A 20,922-nucleotide genomic window follows, 5' to 3' on the forward strand; every position below is an offset into this window, starting at 1 on the left:
TTCTGTAGACAACCGTACTGCAGCTTGGAGCACAATTACTCTTGCCTATATCTCCTTATTTATTTAGCTAGCTAGCAAAATTGATAGGCCACTTCATTAAAAAAACAACCACACACCTCTAAGCGGCTTACATGCAATGATGTGAAACATTCATTAAAACAGCAATAACCGCCGACCTTAAAAATCAGAAAATAAAATGATCAAAATATCGATAAAATCTGTATTGTTAGCCATATCCCTACAACGCTATACAACTTTATGCTGTTCCCAGGTTGGACGTCAAAAGACTCACAACCAAATTCTAGCCTCTAGCTGAGGTTATCTTCCCCCTCCATTAGTTTTTGTCACAGGTCTATCTAAAGTCCATCTTTGTCCTGAGGGGATGAGAGATCTAAGCTTTTAAAAGGCTGCTGTTTTTGGTAGCTAGACCCTATTCTTTCATTACACAGTTTTGGTCGATCCTTACCATTTTAATGTATTTTTTTTTTAAAAAAAAAACCTTCGTGAGTTTCACCTGAAAAGTGTTATGTCAATATCCTGAACAAATAAACCTGACAGTATACCGTACTGGCCCAAATATAAGCCGCACCTTTAAAATTCAAGGGGGGGGGGGGAGACGATATCCGAATATAAGCCGCTCCCTTAAAATTGGGTTACGGGCTGAAAATCGCTGTGGTTGGTACAACTGTAACTCCGAGCCAATTTAAGCCTTTGTTCTTGCAAGCCCATAAAAGTTACCGTACAATCGCTAAAATCGCTATTCAATTGCTACAATTCCGCAGGCACTCACACCCGCAAATGGCAAATGAACAGTCTCAAGCTCGCAAATCGGCAACAAAACTTTTTTTTTCGTTTTACCGTATGTCTGTTTCAGCACTGCTATTGTAAAAACCAATTTTTGGAAGGTCGCGAATTTAAGCTGTACTTTAACTTTTCACGGTTGGAATTTGGGGGGAAAGTGCGGCTTATATTCAGGCCAATATATCCCACATTATATACCGGATGTTGCTAAACTACAACTCCCATCAGCCCCACCAAGCATGCCCAAAGGCCAGGGATTACGGGAGTTATAGTTCAGCAGCACCTGAAGAGCCAAAGGTTCCCCATATCTATCAGCCTTGCATGCAGAAGGTCACAGGTTTAATCCTCAGCATTTCTAGGCTTGGCTGGGACAGATTCCCTCTCTGAAATCCTAGAGAGGGGCTGCCAGTCAGTGTAGGCAATACTGACCTAGATGGACTCGGTATAGGGAAGCGCTTTTAGTTTTTATGTTGTTCCAGCACCAGAAGGCAAGGGGGAAATGTAGATTCTGGAAAACTGAATCCCTGCATCTGAACTCTGATGGTGTCGTTGGGATGATGCGGAAGACTAATACTCTTAAAGATTATTCAGGTGGCGTTTAACACCACTTGAGGCTGTGTATTGGAAGCGGGGGGGAGGGGGGAGCTCGTGTCAAATATCACGGCGCAAAGGATTCATATGTGGCCTTCTAGGCAAGAACTGGAAGGGCACCCTGCCTGCCTGGGGTTTTATATTCTTGAAGGTTTCTCCAGCCCGTTGCAAAAGAATTCAGAGCACGACCTTTGTACGCTGCTAGCGATGGAAATAGAAGCTTGGTGTGTTTTGCGGTGGGGAGGAGCGGAGAGGGGAGATGAAATCCCTGCAGTGAAACAGATAGCTTGAGCCAGCTGGAGAGAGAAATCTGCTCAAGGGCTCATTTCTTTCGCAGCCGAATCCTACGAAGGTTTAACTCAGCACTCGGTAAACTGGGCTACTGTGAAGGTGGTCAGGATGGGAACCCGAACGGGGACCCTGCTGCGAAAGAAATCTGACGGGCTATGCTGAAAGAAGCACGTAAGGGGGGCGGGAAATAACACAGCTCCATTCCACATTTGCCTCTACAAGAAATCGTGCAGCGCAAAAAGAGGCAGGTTCCATAGCAGGGTGCCACCAGCACTACATGCGTAAAGGGGATGCAGGTGGCGCTGTGGTCTAAACCACTGAGCCTCTTGGGCTTGCCAATCAGAAGGTCAGCAATTTGAATCCCCATTAGAGAGTGAGCTCCCGTTGCTCTGTCCCAGCTCCTGCCAACCTAGAAATCTGAAAGCACGCCAGTGCAAGTAGATAAATAGGTACCGCCCTGGTGGGAAGGTAAACAGCGTTTCCATGCGCTCTGGTTTCCGTCACAGTGTTCTGTTGTGCCAGAAATGGTTTAGCCATGCTGGCCACAAGACCTAGAAAGCTGTCTGCGGACAAGCACCGGCTCCCTTGGCCTGAAAGCTAGTTGAGCGCCACAACCACATAGTTGCCTTGGACTGAACTTAACTGTCCAGGGGTCCTTTACCTTCACATGCTTACAGCAGCGTCATACCACTTCAAACCACCATGATTTCCCACCAGAGAATCCTGGGCACTGTAGTTTTAAGGTGCTAAAAGTTGTCAGGAGAGCTATGGTTCCCAGAATTCCCTGGGAAGAAGGGCTGATTTGTTAAAACCACCATGGAAAACGTAACTCTGGGAGATGAAGGCGGCTCTCCTAAGAACTCTCAACACCCTTAACAGACTACAGCTCCCAGGATCGTTTGGGGAGGACTGTTCAAAGCCGTGTGACACTGCTTTAAAGGTGTCGCGCAGACGGGGCCTGGGTCTCTCAGGCTATGAGGCCAGGATCAAGGTACTTGTACAGTCGTACCTTGGTTTTCGAACAGCTTAGTTCCCGAACGTTTTGGCTCCTGAACGCCGCAAACCCGGAAGTGAGTGTTCCAATTTGTGAACCTTTTTGGAAGCCGGCTTCCAATTGGCCGCACGAGCTTCCTGCAGCCAATCGGAAGCCGCGCTTTGGCTTATGAATGTTTTGGAAGTCGTCCGCACGTTCGGAACGGATTCCGTTCGACTTCCAAGGTACGACTGTATTAATTTCACGTGGAGGAGGCACACAAAGAAGGGCCTCCGATGATGAATGCAGAGTCTCGGTCGGTTTATGTCCTGCCAGTAAGAGCATAAGAATGCTGGATTAGGCCAAGGGACCCTCTAGGCCAGCATCCTGTTCTCACAGCGGCCGACTAGACACCTGTGGGAAGCCCAAAAGATGGACATGAGCGAACCAGCCCTCTATTCACCCATGATTCCCAGTAACAGATACTCAGAGGCACACTGGCTGCGACAGAACCTGGCCACCATGCGAGCAAGCCTTGCCCCTTGCCAGCTTCCGTTCATTTTAACTGGGGCCTGCGCAGGAGAACTTCCTGGAGGGCATGCCCCGGGGAGGGGGAAGAAATTAATTGGGCAGCGTTCAAGTGGCAGTGATCAGCACCATTCAAGCTCATTAACAAGATGATACAGCCTTAATGCCCAGTTAAGGCGCCTGATCCCCTTCCCTCTCCTGCCGCTCTGTAAGCTGACGGGGAGGATTAGCAGAAGCGAGCGAGCGAGCGCTCCTTGCAAAAAATAAACCAAAACTCGATACGCTGCACCTGCTCCTGCCTCTGAGGCGCTCTCGGCAAGCATGCCGGCCTTCCAGGATCTGCCTCCCTAGAGAGGAACAGGCCTGCAATGCAGCCCATTTGGCAGGGTATTGTGTGTCATGACGGTAGCGCATGGAACCACTTAACACACACACACACACACACACACACACATTCAGGGCTTGCCAGTACAGTAGTGCAATGTAGCGCAGATCTGGGATGGCGGCTTGTCTTGTCAAGGCAAGCCTAAAAAATTGATTCCCGGTATTCCACGGAACAGCTTGCATTGCAATGGTTGTCCAACACGAAAGACCAGCTCTTTTCCACCCATTACACTGCAATTAGCAGAAAACCAACAGCATTTGGCCTCCCATTTGGGGGGGGGGGTGAGAGAGCATGCATCTCTCTTGCATAGCGTTTAGCACTTTTCAAAGAACTACTCTGTCCATTGCAAAGCTCTGCTTATCACCAAGTTTCCCACAGCGTTTTCCCAATTGATGAAAACTCCCAGGCAGCTAATGGGTGGATGAACCCCATCTGCCCCTCACTTCCCTCTACGGCACATGCAGAAACTGCTTCCTTGACCATTGGACCCACTATGGGTCTTGTCCGCTCAATCTGCTGGAGCCTGTCTTCGCTTGCAGGGGAAGTCCCGAACACACTGACGGTTCGAGACCCATCGGCTCCCCTCACCTGGTTTAGCCAGCCAGTCAAAGCCATTTCCCTGAGTGTAGCCACTGTCTCATGCTGGCAGCTTCTAGGAGCCACAGGTGAGAGCTGAGAGCAGGATGGGGACCAAAAGTGGACAAACCACTCCAGAAGGAGCATGATGTGTCCCCACCAGAGATACTAAAGGTAGAGGTAAAGGGACCCCTGACCATTAGGTCCAGTTGTGGCCAAGACTGGGGTTGCGGTGCTCATCTTCCTTTATTGGCCGAGGGAGCCGGCGTACAGCTTCTGGGTCATGTGGCCAGCATGACTAAGCGGCTTTTGGCGAACCAGAGCAGCACACGGAAACGCCATTTACCTTCCCACTGGAGCGGTACCTATTTATCTACTTGCACTTTGAGGTGCTTTCAAACTGCTAGGTTGGCAGGAGCAGGGACCGAGCAACGGGAGCTCACCCTGTTGCGGGGATTCAAACCGCCGACCTTCTGAACGGCAAGCCCTAGGCTCTGTGGTTTAACCCACAGCGCCGCTCGCGTCCCTCCCAGAGGTACTACCCCTCCCCTATCACCCCATACACCCTGCCTTACACAAAATCGGACTATTTACCCACCGAGTCCAGTATTGTTTACTGAATGCTTTGCCAGAATTCCAAGCACAGACAAAGACCTTTCCTAACAACCTATCCTTCATTTTCTTTTTTAACTGGAAATACCGACTGAATGAGACCTTCCAGAGGCAAAGCACATGTTCTATGCCTCTGCTCCTTGCCACCCCTTCCTTCAAATCTTGCTTTCAAGCACCGCTTCCTCCTCTTTCTGTGCTGATGGGACTTGGCGTCCAAATCATCTGGGAGGGGACCAGGGTGGCGTCGAAGGGGAGATAGGGACGCTGCCCCACGAGGAGCGAAATTGGCAGGTCTCTAGGCATCTGGCTCTCCTGAACCAGCTCTTTACAAAACCAGCCACCCTCAGACTTTTGGCATGGCCCCCGGGGCACAAACCCCCGCCACCCGCTGAAGCAACAGGCGCCGCCTTTCAAACTAGGAAGATTTCGCTACCTGGGATGACGGCACAGCCTCTCGTGCCCCGACACGAATTATGAAGGAGCACTTCAAAGCGGGTTCCTGCCGCTCGGAGCCTCGCAGGGAAGTGTCGATTATGGAGCTATTTATTTCACCATGAAAGGGAGATGAAGATCAGCTGGCAGCGGAGTCGCTGCAACCCTCCTCTCATAACTCATGGGAATTACCTGGAAGAGAACTTTATATGGCGAATAATTACCTTGATAAGAATCTTTTAACAGATTCCCCCCACCCCCTTTACTGGAAGTAGACTAGAATGCACTGCTACAAAAAAAAAAAAATGATGAATGGAATCTACAGAGAGAGGTGGGAGACTTGATGCCATTCCATGTTTGTCGCTGCACTTGTCTGACTGGTCTGCGGCGATTATCTTGTAACAGGCTTCTGACTGAACGTGATAGTCTGCACTTGAGCGCAAGGGGCCCATGGAAATGGGGGAAACTGGCTACACCCAGCTACCACCAGACTTCTAGCCTGCTAGTATATTGACCCATTACAGCCGTACTTCGGAAGTCGAACGGAATCTGTTCCGGAAGCTCCTGCAGCCAATCGGAAGCTGTGCCAGAAGTCCAGGTTCCGAAAGAATGTTCGCAAACCGGAGCACTCACTTCTGGCTTTGCGGCGTTTGGGAGCTAAAACGTACAAGTGCCAAGGTGTTCGGCTTCCAAGGTACGACTGTACAGTGGCACCTTGGTTCCCAAACTTAATCCATTCCGTAAGTCTGTTCCAGAACCAAAGCGTTCTAAAACCAAGGCGTGCTTTCCCATAGCAAGTAATGCAAAATGGATTAATCTGTTCCAGACTTCTAAAATTAAAAACAACCCCTCAAACAGCAATTTAACATGAATTTTACTATCTAACGAAACCATTGGTCCACAAAATGAAAGCAATGATCAATGTATTGTGCTATAAAATAAATAAGACAGTATTGTAGATGATAAATATTAAAATATATTTTTTTTCTTACATGCACTGATGATAGTCATTGTTTGGATGGGGGGCTTTTATCCATTTCTGTAGTTACATAATCAATCAGTAGCTGAGCTGGGTTCCACACAGCACACAGTCACAAAAACAAGCCACAAAAATGAAATCACAAGTCACAGTCACAAAACAAAGTCACAAGCCACAGTCACATGTCAGTCCCATAAAACGAAGAACAAGTCACAGTCAAAAAAACAAAAAAGCCACACGAACGAAAATGCAAAAAATAGCAAAAACAAGAGCTCCAAATATCACCTCTCTGTTGCGTATGTGCTCGGGACTCAACAGCCAACAGACTCAACAGGAAGCCTCTGATTAGCAGCGGGGGACTCAATTTACAAACGGAACACACTCAATAGGAAGCGGAACATGTTCCGCTTCCAAGGCAAAGTTCACAAACCGGAACACCTACTTCTGGGTTTGCAGCGTTCTATTTCCAAGTTGTTCATAAACCGAGCTGTTCTAAAACCAAGGTACCACCGTAAAGCATTTACACCTTCAAATATTTCAGGCAGCAGATTTACTAGAATTCCTTCTAAATTTAGATGCTGTCAGTTCAACCACTCAGAGGCTGAAGTGTTCGTTCACACGATCTTTTCACTTTTGTTTTCATCAGGGGGTTATGAGAATGCATACTATAACCTTCTATAACCTGAGATAATTTCCTGGTCGATCTTCAGAGGCTGTTCTGAGTGGCTTCACTGAGGAGACCAAATCATTTTTTTACTGAGCAGGTGGGGGAATACCTGAATCAGCCATTGTGTCCCTGAGTCCTGCTACGATTGCTAGACCTTAGCTCAGGCTTCCTCAACCTCGGCCCTCCAGATGTTTTGAGACTACAATTCCCATCATCCCTGACCACTGGTCCTGCTAGCTAGGGATCATGGGAGTTGTAGGCCAAAAACATCTGGAGGGCCGAGGTTGAGGAAGCCTGCCTTGGCTTGTTGTTTTTAAAGAATAATTAGCTGGAGTGGGGTTGCGATTCTGCATTTTATATTTTGTATTCCCCACATTGGTCAATTGGCTATAATACACACCTGGCTGGCAGTTTCTCAGCTAAAAAGCTCACCCTCATCAAAACTGAAGGGGGTTTAATAGTCAATCCCAGGGAACTCTGGGAATTGTAGTTCTGCAAGAAGAATAAGGGTCTCCTAACAACTCTCTGTGCCCTAAACCAACTACATTTCCCAGGATCCTTTGGGGGAAAGCTTTTAAAGTGGTATGATCCTGCTTTACATGTACAGTGCAGGTGGGGCTAGAGAAAAGAACGTGGGCACTCAGAGAGGCAGCCAGCCACCCCAAAGGCCGCGGATTCTATGGTGCCACTAAGGCAGGGAGCAATGGACTGGACATTTGTGTTGTGCAGGCCCTGTAGAAATGAGCATGAGCAAGGCACTCTTAGCCAGTAAAGCAGTGCCTGGCCCAACATTACCCACAAGCTATGCCCTCGAAGGGTGGCGCTGTGAGTTAAACCACAGAGCCTAGGACTTGCCGATTAGAAGGTCGGCGGTTCGAATCCCCGCGACGGGTTGAGCTCCCGTTCCTCAGTCCCTGCTCCTGCCAACCTAGCAGTTCGAAAGCATGTCAAAGTGCAAGTAGATAAATAGGTACCGGCGGGAAGGTAAACGGTGTTTCTGTGTGCTGCTCTGGTTCGCCAGAAGCGGCTTAGGCATGTTGGCCACATGACCCGGAAGCTGTACGCCGGCTCCCTCAGCCAATAAAGCGAGATGAGTGCCGCAACCCCAGAGTCGGTCACAACTGGACCTAATGGTCAGGGGTCCCTTTACCTTTACCTTTTTATGCCCTCCAAACTGTCAAAAAGGAAATGTGGCCCCATCCAGAACAGGAAGACCATCAAGTCCAGGTTGAGCGGCCCTCCTACCTTCAACTTCTCTGTGTTATAAATAACTACATATGTATTTGGACAACAACACTTAAACACCCATATACTAGACAAGCATATATGAAATTGTAGTGGTTTGCGTATATTATACCTTTCTTTTCTTTTTCTTTCCATGCACTTTTTATCTTTATTTCATTTTGCTCCAACTGAAATGCTTTCAATAGTAATACAGTAGTAATAATAAAAAAACTCTGCTGTGCTGTCTGGATTGAACTACCCTTCGTCCACCTCTGTCCTCCACTGCCCCCTAGGCACCCGTACAGAAGAGAGCTGGGTATCAACAGCACAGAGGGAGCTGCCTTACACTGAGTCGCTCCAGCTCAGCTCAGTATTGTCGACTCCTGACTCTCAGCGGTTCTCCAGGGGTTCAGGCAGCAGCTTTCCCCTGCAGGGGTTGAACCTGGTTCCTTCTGAAGCATGCAAGGCAGATGCTCTGTCACTGAGCTGTGGGCCTTTGCGGACAACACCTCAAGCCTCAGGATTCCAGACGCAGTTCCACGTGTGCTCGTCGATCGCCTTTTTTCCCTGCCCATCCTCTAGAGGAGCTCAGGGCAGCACGCGTGACTCCTCCCCTACCACTACCATGCAACGCAACTTTGCTGAGAGGGAGGCAGCTTCATGACTGAGCGAACCCATAAAATCATAGAATCGTAGAGGTGGGAGGGACCCCAAGGCGGATCTAGTCCAATACAGGAATCACAATTAAATAATCTATGACAGATGGCCATCCAACGTCTGCTTTAAAAACCTCCGCCGCCTTCAGAGATAGTCCGCTCCACTGTTAAATGGCTCTAGATATCAGGAAGGTCTTCCCAAGGTTTAGTCAGAATCTCCTTTTAATTTGGAGCAGCAGAAAACAAGCTTGCTCCATCTTCCATGTGACCCTACTCTTAGTGCAAAGTCGTACCCAACCTGGTGCCCTACTCCCTCCCTAGAGGGACTCCCATCAGTCCCAACCAGCACAGACAATGATCAGGGACAGTAGGACCACCCAGGCAGAGAAGAGAAACCTTCTCCATCACAATTCAACTCCTTTTTTCCTTCCACTCGGCTGGTGCTTCTTCCCAAAGTCACCAGCCTCTTCTCTCTTCCTCAGCCACCATCTGGCAACCGCTGCAACCTGGCACTTATAAACCTACCAGCGACTGAGAAAATCAGACACAACTGCTTATTAAACAGAACGGTAATATTAAGCAGTTCATTGTCGTCTTTAATCAGGGCTAATCACTGGCTGCTATTATGCTACCAGGCCGTTTTAAGGTCTTGCTATTAGCTTCGTAAAATTATGAACAATCTGGGACCAGGTTACCTCTGGGAATGCCTGAACTTCTATACCTCTTCCCACTCACTTTAAACCTCAGGAGAGACAGTAGTCCAAACTTCTATGTCCACAAAAAGCAGGGCCTTTAGCATGGCGCCCCCTGCCCCCTGGAATGCACTTCCAGGCAGTATTAGCATTTATATGTCTGCTTAAACACCATCTGTTCTCCCAGATGTAACCTGATGATCCAGCTGTGTTAGCAAATTAAGCTGATCGACCGATTTGCGACGCCTTTTGCATTCGTTTTTATAAATGTAATTTTACCATTGGATTTTATGCTGATATTTTTTCCTGCAATAAAGGCGGTGCAGATTCCTGTTCCAACAGGATTTTTTGGGAATGGGCTGCTTTTTAATGAGAGGGCTGCTGCTGTGCTGTTTTTATTGGAATTACTGGTATGGTTTTAATAGATTTTTAGATATGTATATAGCTATCACTTTATCAATGCTTAGTTGTTTTTTTAGCTGTTCTTATTTTTATCTGTAAGCTGCCTTGAGTCCTGTCAGGGAAAAAGCAGGGTAGTAATAATAATAATAATAATACCACCAATATTTTTGCAAGTAAGTAAGTAAGTGAGGGACGTGGGTGACGCTGTGGGTTAAACCACAGAGCCTAGGACTTGCCGATCAGAAGGTCGGCGGTTTGAATCCCCGCGGCGGGGTGAGCTCCAGTTGTTCGTCCCTGCTCCTGCCAACCTAGCAGTTCGAAAGCACGTCAAAGTGCAAGTAGATAAATAGGTACCGCTCCGGCGGGAAGGTAAACTGCATTTCCTATAGACTCCCTTGGCCTATAGAGCGAGATGAGCGCGCAACCCCAGAATCGGTCACGACTGGACCTAATGGTTAGGGGTCCCTTTATCTTTAAGCAAGCAAGTAAGTAAATAAATAAATACTAGCAGCAAGTGAGCAGGGAGCCCTTCCGTTGGTTATGTGTCCATTTCACCACAAGTCCACAATCTTTAGGCAACTATACAACAGGCATGGAGAAACTGCAGCCTTCCAGATGTTGCGACTCCCAACTCACGGGGCCGCAATGGCGAAGGCTGATGTTGTTCAACCACATCAGAGGGCTCACAGTTCCCCCCTCCTCGCTATACAAGTCTCTGAGATCAATCCCTCAGAGGAACTAGCAGGAAACAAGAAAACCAACCGTCACAAAGAACTCAATAGCAGGTGGCAATTGGCGAGTAAAAACTGGTCTAAAAGGGGCTATAGATACAAGAACCCCTCTCATGTAACCTTCTGTCGGTTATGATTCTGCAGAAGTAACGGCGGCCTCAGTGTGTTGGCTCGACAGAGAGGCTCTGTGTAACTTACCAATCTGTACTTGTTCAGGCTGGCTAAGCGACACAAAGGCTGACGTATCATCGATCCAGGAAACCTGAATGTTGCCTGCAAAGAAAAGAAAAGTGTGAAGTGGAAGGGCACAGACCAGGGTCGCCAGCTATTGTTGGGACTACACCTCCCATCATCCCTAGCTAGCAGGGCCAGGGGTCAGGAATGATGGGAGTTGTAGTCCAACAACAGAGTGGGATTAAAGTCTTAGAAACACTGGTATAGCCCATCTTCAGCCACCATCAAGACTGTCAAGAGTGCTATGAAGCAGTGCACTATGGGAAAAGGCAGGCTGGGACAGGAGGGCCTGAGGTCTGATGGTACTGGGAGAAAGCCTTCGCTTCTGAAATCAGAGCAGGTGTGTCTTGACACCTGGCAGATGGGAGGAGCAATGAGACGCAATCATGGGGCAAACGTGGTCAAGAAAAGCTAGCTCCTTTTCCACAGAAACAGGTGGCGTGGCCCCTTCTCTGGGTGTATGCAAATCCCTCCCAAAAATGTCCCATCTGTTAAGATTGTACTCAGTGTCTTTAGCCTACCCAGCAGAAAGGATGGAGCCACCACTGATAGCCGAGGGTATAATCCTGCCTTTATCAGGGCTGGCTAACCTGTGGCCCCCTCGAAGGGTCTTTGGACTCCCATCAGCCCCAGACAGCACCGCCAAAAGTCAGGGATAATGGGAGTTGGGAGTCTTTGTTTCTCTTAAAGAAATACCCACACACTCCAATATTTTATACACAGTGGTACCTCGGGTTGATATTTTATATACTGTACTTCCAAAAATCACTTAGTGCTCCACCTGGTAGACCTATTGTCTCAGGCAATGACTCTCTCTTGGAACCTTTATGTCGATACATGGAGCACTTTCTGCATCCACTTGCTATCGACACTCCTTCCTACATTTTGGATACGAAAACATTCATTGGACATACTGAAAATATCACAGTACCATGGGAGACTATGGACTAACATGAACTTATCTCTCCTCATAAACTCTTATCCCTAATTCTATAACTAATTATTGTGTTATACATATCCTCATGAGTTTGAGTTTGTAATCTCTGTCTGAGTTTGTAATCTCTATTTGTAATCCTTGTCAGAATACAGTGGTACCTCAGGTTACATACGCTTCAGGTTACAGACTCTGCTAACCCAGAAATAGTGCTTCAGGTTAAGAACTTTGCTTCAGGATGAGAACAGAAATCGTGCTCCAGCGGCACGGCGGCAGCAGGAGGCCCCGTTAGCTAAAGTGGTGCTTCAGGTTAAGAACTTTGCTTCAGGATGAGAACGGACCTCCGGAACAAATTAAGTACTTAACCTGAGGTACCACTGTACATACTTTTGAATGGATTAGTTTTTGTTACAATTGACTATTGATTTGCGAGTAGGGACCACTCCTACTACTGAAACTTATATTGGCCTGAGTTCTTGGTGTCCTTTTTTCTTGGGAGTTGGGAGTCTAGCATCATATGGAGAGCCTTCAGCTATATGCCTGTTCTTTGCCTGTTGCCCTCTCTCCCACGTCTAGTCTGCCAGCCACCAAACCTTTCACCGAATACTTGGTTCCACCAGGGCCAAGCGCAGAACAGAACACTGGAAGGACACCATCCCTGCCGCAGGGATCTTACACCCTGTTGCACGTAGACCAGGGTTTCCCGAACTTGGGTCTCCCAACTGTTTTTAGACTACAATTCCCAACATCCCTGACCCCTGGCCCTGCTAGCTAGGGATGATGGGAGTTGTAGTCCCAACAACAGCTGGAGACTGATGTTTGGGAAACCCTGACCCCCCCCAGTGGAGTCATATCCCTACCTTCTCATTTGTTACTTACCAAAAGCACTGAAAAGCTGGTAAAGGTCGCTCGTCTTCCACTCTTTGGGAAATGTAACGTAAAGAACGTGGTCGCGTTTTGGCTGCACTGAAAGTGAAGGGGGGAAAAGAAGTTTTCAGCTTGTGATTTATTAATTTTTTTTTAATACAACCTACTGATTCTCCAGGGACGTGGGTGGTACTGTGGGTTAAACCACAAAGCCTAGGGCTTCCCGATCAGAAGGTCGGCGGTTCAAATCCCCGCAACGGGGTGAGCTCCCGTTGCTCGGTCCCAGCTCCTGCCCACCTAGCAGTTTGAAAGCATGTCCAAGTGCAAGTAGATAAATAGGTACTGCTCCGGCGGGAAGGTAAATGGCGTTTCCATGCACTGCTCTGGTTCGCCAGAAGCGGCTTAGTCATGCTGGCCACATGACCCGGAAGCTGTACGCCGGTTCCCTCGGCCACTAAAACAAGATGAGTGCCGCAACCCCAGAGTCGGCCACAACTGGACCTAATGGTCAGGGGTCCCTTTACCTTACTGATTCTCCAACACAAAACGGAGTTCTCAATTTTTGTCACAGGGTGACAGAAAAAGACACCAAATTCAGAAAGTGACAAACTGTGCTTGCAAAGGGAGAATTGGGAGAGGGCTTGGACTACTCTCACAATCTTTCCCCTGCAGCAGCCAGGGCTTGGACTTTCTCACACTGGACATCATCTATGGCATTTGGGGTGGAAAGGGGGCATGGCTTGTTGAAAATGGCCTGGCAGGCTTAACTATAGGCCTCCAGACTGGAGGTTCCCACCACTGAAATAAATTCTGCCTCAGCCTACTACTGGGCAAGAGGAAGTTTTGCACAGGTTCAATTCTCTGAAGAGGGAACGTGAAAGGTGAAAAGAGCACTTACAGTCTGGTCCTTCCAAGTTGAGATATGGGATGTCCATCACCCGCATCAGAAACAGTCTGGAGTGAAAGAAAGAGATAGAGTGTCACTTGCATGATCCAGTTTCCAAGCTCAATTCAAAGTCCTAGTTTTGACCTATAATGCCGTATGCTGCTCAGGACTCCGATACTTCAAGGACTGCCTCTCCCCATATGCACTGACCTGGACCCTGAGATAATCATCTGAGGCCCTTCTCTGTGTGCCTCCTCCAAGGAAGGTCTGGAGGTTTGCAAAACAAGAACAGGGCAGTCCTAAAAGAACTGCATTGGCTCCCAGCGTGTTTCAAAGTGCAATTCAAAGTGTTGGTGCTGACCTTTAAAGGACTAAACAGCCTCGGTCCTGTATACCTGAAGGAGCATCTCCACCCCCATTGTTCAGCCCGGACACTGAAGTCCAGCTCTGAGGGCCTTCTGGTGGTTTCCTCACTGTGAGAAGCCAAGTGACAGGGAACCAGGCAGAGGGCCTTCTCGGTGGTGGCGCCCGCCCTGTGGAATGCCCTTCAGTCAGATGTCAAGGAAATAAACAACTACCTGACTTTTAGAAGACATCTGAAGGCAGCCCTGTTTAGGGAAGTTTTTGATGTGTGATGCTCTCTTGTGCTTTTACTATTTGGGGGGAGAGCCACTCAGAGTTGCTGGGGTAATCCATCAGATGAGTGGCATATAAATGATAAATTGTTATTGGTTTTGGTCCCCCCCCCATAATTTTTATTAAATTTTCTGTTTCACATTTTAGAATATTCATTCAAACAACCTTAAAATGTCAATGACTTCCCTTCTTCTCTTTCCATTGGTTCATTTTGCAAAACATAAATTCCTGCATATTTTATATAAACTAAACCATTCAGTATTCCATTATTACATCCATCAAAACTTATTTGCACTGTTGAATTTATCTTAATGCTGCCCACATTTTCAAATAAACACCATTTTCCTCCCTATATTCAATAAACGTTTCCCAGTCTTCTGATCTTTATTGTTTTAACCAGAGGAGCGTTAAAGAACAACAGGTTAAAGTTCAACTCAAAAGCTGGGGTTCTCCTTTGTGTGGTTTTTAGAAAATTAAAAGTGGTTACTCACTTGTTGAAAAAAGGTTCGATGAGCTTTGATTTGGCAGACACGTGACTTTTCGGGGGGCTGAGAAAGGAACCTAGCAAAGAGAAGATGCCCCCACCACAAAAGAATCAGACACAGCTGGCAAAAGGCAGGGATGAACAGACTGCGCAAGATGGAACAAACGACAAAAAGTACCTAGGAAATTGGCCATTGAGATGAAGCACAGGCCTGTGATGTAAGCGTCATAACCTGCTTCGTGAAGCTGCTCTGAAGCTGTGTCGTAACTCGGGAATCCCTCTGCGCTTTCTGGGAAAGGAAAAATGGTTTGCTTTTACTTTATTTAAACAATTTATGAAGGACTCGAATACAGTCGTCTCTTAAGTGGTAGACAAGAAATGCAATACAGAAAGGGCAAGTATCGAAACGATGGAAGACGTGAGTGATCAGGCCAGGATAGATTAGGCGGCCCTTGAGTTATTCTGAACGCAAGTTGTTAAGGGGCTTGTAAATTAACACAAGAACCTTGAACCTGGCTCTCACTGCAGGTTATCCTAGCGGGAGTAGGGGTATTTTAGCCACACTGGGAGGTGGAGCCCTGTTTGAAAGAGCAACAAGTCTCCATTCAAACAGCCTCATTGTTTTGCTGGTTCCAGAACAACAGACACATAAATGTAGACCCAACAGAGCTACAGAAATAATTGCACCTGGTGCAACTGGAGACAAGCTTGCAGTGTCTTTTGCCCACAGATACTGGACCAGTAAGATCTCCAGTTCTGTACAGCTTAAATTCCTCCCCAAGAATTTTCCAGCTTCGAGGGGAATCCTTAGATTTCAATCAATCTGTTTCCACCTGTGGTCCAGAACTGGCGGTGCAAAACGCCCTCTGTCGCCTTACCGACTTTTGGAGGGCTGAAGGGAGTCTCCTTTACACGCTTCTCCAGCTCTGCAAGGGATGTGTTGTTAATGATTTCCTGAAAAGCAAAGATCAAGAAGCCCTGACAATAATGGACTGGCATTACAAGCTCCAAGAATTTGCTGAAATGGCGCTGTTAACAAATACCCTGAGAGGCAATTCAAAACAAAAATTTATGGAAAAGTGGAATAGATATACTGTAAAACATATGTTCAAAAATACAGTAAAGGTTCGCTATCTATGCTAACATTTGATTGACGCTGGAGTGAGATTGAGTTGAGAAATAAGACTAAGAGCACATATTGATATAGGAATGTATTAGATAAAATGTAAAGAAATATACAATAATAAGAGTACGTTCATTTGTAAAAAAAGGAATATATAATGGGATAGACAGGAAGTCTAGTGTGTTGGTATGTATAAGATTGATGGGGGGACTTGTTTTTGTTTTTTCTCTTTGTTTTTTTTCCCTTTCATTTTCTTTCTAGGTATATAAAATTTGTATATAGTTTTTGTATATATGTTGGAAATTATATTATAGTAAGTCCTGTAATGTAATATGACAACGTTTAACAATGTAATATAAGAATGTTAACAAATAAATAAAATGCAAATTAAAAAAACAACCAAAAATACAAAAAAACAAAGATCAATGTGAGCCACCAGTTGTTGGTTCCTTCGACCCACAAGGCACGATCCAAGTGAGTTCAGAGCAAGCACTCAACACTGCAGCCTTCCCCCAACCTAGTGCCCCCCTCCGCCGATGTTTCAGGCGGCCATGCTGGCTGGGGCTGATGGAAGCTGTAGTTCAAAACATCTGAGCGGCAGCATTAATTCCATGGGATCAGGCAAAAGATAGCTGTAACCTCCCAAATTGAAAAAGGTGTGAGATTTCCACACATCAACCCTATTTTTGAGAGGGTGCCTAAACCACAAGACAACCAAAGTATGAAAACAGCACTGTATCATACTCCAAGAACATATACAGTGGTACCTTGGGTTACATACGCTTCAGGTTACATATGCTTCAGGTTACACACTCCACTAAGCCAGAAATAGTGCTTCAGGTTAAGAACTTTTGCTTCAGGATAAGAACAGAAATCGGGCTCCGGCGGCAGCAGGAGGCCCCATTAGCTAAAGTGGTGCTTCAGGTTAAGAACAGTTTCAGGTTAAGTACGGACCTCCGGAATGAATTAAGTACTTAACCCGAGGTATCACTGTACAGTGGTATCTTGGAAGTCGAACGGAATCCGTTCCAGAAGTCCGTTCGACTTCCAAAACGTTCAGAAACCAAAGCACGGCTTCTGATTGGCTGCAGGAAGCTCCTGCAGCCAATCGGAAGACCTGTCGGACGTTCGGCTTTGAAAAATAGTTCGCAAACCGCAACACTCACTTCCGGGTTTGCAGCGTTTGGGAGCCAAAATGTTCAAGAACTAAGCTGTTCGAAAATCAAGGTACGACTGGATGCCCCAAAAATTAACCATGATGCAATTAAGCAAAAAAGTGCAATATATATTAGAAGATGGAAGAGTGTTTGAAATTCCATTATAACTTATGAGTCTTTTTTCAATCCCATCAACTTAATTGAGCATCCTTGGGAAGAGGGATAATGTATCCAAGTCATTCATGTGTATTACCTGCGAACAGAAGCTATTTTGCCTGCATAGCTAGATTTTTGTTGGGGATTGTTAGCTGTAAGCGCAGCCTAGCAGATACTGCCCCCCTTGCAAGTTGATGGGGTCCTTTTCGCTATGCAGGGATCTGTACTGAAGAAATGAGCTCGCTATAGCACGACAAGGAATCTTTCCCTAGCTGATGCTGAGCAGGAAACATCCTAGCGGTGATTTTGCTGTGAAAGCAGTATGTTGCTTTAATAGTTTGCTTCATCAGAGTAGTACAGAACTGGGAGCCCAAATCATCGAGGAGGGAGCAGCTTGGGGAAGGCTGAACTAAAGCTATATTTAATTTTACAAGTGCCATTAGCAGGTGCTGGTTACCTTGAACGGCTGAGTGCTGGCCATCAACTTAGTGTCCAGTAACCTAGAAATGAAATGAAACAGCAAGGATAAGGCTTCACCATAATTACCAACCATTTTTTTAAAAGGCAAAGGACCCATGGACGGTTAAGTTAAGTCAAAGGCAACTATGGGGTTGCGGTGCTCATCTCGCTTTCAGGCCGAGGGAGCCGGCATTTGTCCACAGGCAGCTTTCCGGGTCATGTGGCCAGCAGGACTAAACTGCTTCTGGCGCAACAGAACACCATGATGGAAACCAGAGCGCATGGAAATGCCGTTTACCTTCCCGCCACAGCGGTACCTATTTATCTACTTGAACTGGCATGCTTTTGAACTGCTAGGTTGGCAGGAGCTGGGACAGGGCAATGGGAGCTCACTCCATCGCACAGATTCAAACCACTGACCTTCTGATCAGCAAACCCAAGAGGCTCAGTAGTTTAGACCACAGCGCCACCTGCGTCCCTTACCAACAATTGCCAGAACTTTGGACCTGTGATTATGTCACACAGGCATGAGTTTTTGGTTCTGGGAGCTGGTCAGAACCCATAGCTTATATTTATTGCAAAGTTCCAAGTCTTCAGGGATGCAAATTGGGGCTTGGAAATCAAGGGTAACGGCTGAGAAGCCAGAGGTTAGGCAGAGCGGGACCCCCACTGGCCGTGGGACTGAGCTTCCATACCCAGGAGAGCTCTTCAGTTCCCCAACCTGGATCCCGAGCAGCAAAAGCAGAATGAGCCATGTATCATCGCGACTCAATTCCACTCCCCTGCCCCCAATCACAAAATTCAGTTCATCTTGATGTATGCATGGGTGTGAATGCCCCAAGAGTGTAAGCTGACCCTCCTGAAACCAGGAAGCTAAACTATAAAGCCTCATTTTCTTGGGAAGAAAGTATTTCCCTGGGCCAAATTTTTGCTTGCAAAGGTTTCCCTCTAGGAATGAACTTATGAATTCAGGGCAAAATAAGCTTACCTTGGAAAGACACATGTCGCCAGTTCTTTAAACTCGTTGAGATCCTAAAAATTAAACAGAGCAAGATGATCACCACACAAGGAATAAAGGGATGTACAAATGCGTCAATGCTTATTTATGGTGAATTCCACGCAACAGGCTTATCAAAAATAAACGTACCCATACTATGTAATGTTTATGTACAAACCTGTGTACAACAATACTTGGGTACAGTTCTGCTCACTGTACTTCAAAAAAAGATATAGCGGAGGTGGAAAAAAGTCAGATAAAGACAACAAAAATTATAAGGGAGGTGGAGCAGCTCACATGTGAGGGAAATTTACAAGATTTGGGGCCTTTTAGTTTTGAAGAAGGGGGGAAAGGGTGACTATTTGGGGAGGGGAGTTACAACATGGTGTGCCAAAAGTGAGGAGAGAAATTTTTCTCCTTTCCTTATGAAGCTAAAACTCTGATTCAAAAAATAACTTTTTCATACAACATGACGTTAACTTGTGGAACCTTCTGCCTCAAGATGTAGTGATGGCTCCAAGCTCAGATGGCTTTAACAGAGCATTAGACAAGTTCCTGGGGAGGATAGATCTATAAACGACAATTAGCTGGGATAGCAAAACGGGAAACTAATTTCAGAACCAGTCCACTTTTGAAGATCAGTTAAACTGGGAGCAAAGGTTAGGGAGGCTGTAATTCGCTGCTGATGGGCTTTCTGGCTGCTCAGGATGGAAGGCATGATGCTAGACTAAACAGAGAAGGGAAAGCCAGCGTGGTCTCCTCCAGGTGTTCTCGGACTACAACTCCCATAATCTCTGGCCATTGGCCATGCATGACTAGGGCTGATGGGAATTATAGTCCAAGAACATCTTGAGAGGGCCACATCGGCTACCCCTGAAAGAAGACCTTTGGCTTCTCTTGCAAGGACAGCAGCACAAGTTCAAGTGGAGAACAGCCTTTGAAATGTTGGCCACACTGCAAGGACCACTCACCTCAGGTAGCGGGCAGTAAAACTGGTGGATGGTATGCATGACGTCCAGCAACATGTTGTGTCCAACCACAAGTTTGCCCTGTGAAGAACCATTCACAAGCCCAAAGGCATGAGTTAAGGGACCGCCCACATGGTCACACAGACACACAGACCCATCGGAGAAAGATACCACTACAGTGGTACTGTACTGTACTACAGCAGGACTTTTAAGAAACAACAGAGACTTTATTTTACTTGTTAAAAACGCTTCCATCCATCTCTTTTTATCAACCCACCCATCCTGCAGATAAAAGTAAAACAATCTAAAAATTTAAGGGTGAATAAAAAAATATATATCTGGTGCCTAAGAGACAAAGGTGAAAAAGGTAAAGGTAAAGGACTGCTGGGCGGTTAAGTCCAGTCAAAGGCGACTATGGGCTTGTGGCACTCATCTCGCTTTCAGGCCGAGGGAGCTGGTGTTTGTACACAGACAGCTTTCTGTGTCATGTGGCCAGCATGACTAAACCGCTTCTGGCGCAACGGAACACCGTGACAGAAACCAGAGCGCACGGAAATGCCATTTACCTTCCTGCTGCAGCGGTACCTACTTATCTACTTGCACTGGTGTGCTTTCGAACTGCTAGGTTGGCAGGAGCTGGGACAGAGCAACGGGAGCTCACCCCATCACGGGAATTCAAACCGCCAACCTTCTGATCGGGAAGCCCAAGAGGCTCAGTGGTTTAGACCACAGCGCCACCTACATCCCATGCCTAAAAGATAAAGTGTGTCTGCTAGGAATATCTTCCTAAGAAGCGCTTTCCATAGCTCAGAGGTGAGGGATCTCAGGACCAGGGGCCCCCAGGCCTTCCTGTTTGGCCCATGGGACTCTAAATAGGCATTGCTTCATCTTCCCAGGCCACATCCTTCCGTAGCCGTCCTCAAGTGATTTTTGCCTAGCTGGAAAGGGTCCTTGATCATTCATTCATCTTACGTGCTTGGATGGGAATGAGATGTGTGTGTGTTTGCAAGTTTTTGTGTGGCTGGAAAGTAGCCAACAGTAGGAGGGGCATCAGTTTCTCAGCCCACTTCTGCGCCAGGACCTGCCCCTGGCATGCGGCCCCCAAAAGTTTGTTTGTAGCAGAATGTGGCCCTTGAGGTCCCCCACCCCTGCTATAGCTGGAGTGTCACTACCAAAGAAACTCCTTGCCTTGTTGCAACACATCTCACCTCCGATGGACACGCTATCTAAAGAAGGGATACTGATTCTCAAGTTCTCAACTGCAAGTTGGGAAATTGCAACCCCCACCATAGGGGCAAAACCCCCCAAAAAGGCAGCAAAACTCACGGAATTTGCAAGAGCGTGAACGACTCGGGAAAACCCCACCGCGTCTTTGAGTTCTTCCTGCAAGCAAGAAATCCCAGCGTGAGAAAAAGAGGGCGAAGGCCCAATGAGCCACAAGGCCTTGCGATTCTCAATCAGCAGCACCCACAACCACCCAG

General features: G+C 47.0%; 1 protein-coding gene across 1 annotated transcript in view; it reads right to left on the reverse strand.

The window, feature by feature from the left end:
- Positions 1-20,922, reverse strand: part of PARN (poly(A)-specific ribonuclease) — a 46,589-nt gene that overhangs the window by 13,498 nt on the left and 12,169 nt on the right. The window contains exons 12-21 of the mRNA XM_080981066.1: positions 20,768-20,824; positions 19,445-19,522; positions 18,465-18,508; positions 17,475-17,517; positions 15,460-15,535; positions 14,760-14,870; positions 14,589-14,658; positions 13,474-13,529; positions 12,588-12,674; positions 10,739-10,813 (exon numbers count right to left, since the gene is read on the reverse strand). Coding sequence (XP_080837192.1) covers positions 10,739-10,813; positions 12,588-12,674; positions 13,474-13,529; positions 14,589-14,658; positions 14,760-14,870; positions 15,460-15,535; positions 17,475-17,517; positions 18,465-18,508; positions 19,445-19,522; positions 20,768-20,824 — 697 coding nt within the window. The remainder of the gene's footprint in view (positions 1-10,738; positions 10,814-12,587; positions 12,675-13,473; positions 13,530-14,588; positions 14,659-14,759; positions 14,871-15,459; positions 15,536-17,474; positions 17,518-18,464; positions 18,509-19,444; positions 19,523-20,767; positions 20,825-20,922) is intronic.

Source organism: Podarcis pityusensis, assembly GCF_964106645.2.
Source record: "Podarcis pityusensis genome assembly, chromosome: 14".
NCBI lineage: Eukaryota > Metazoa > Chordata > Lepidosauria > Squamata > Lacertidae > Podarcis > Podarcis pityusensis.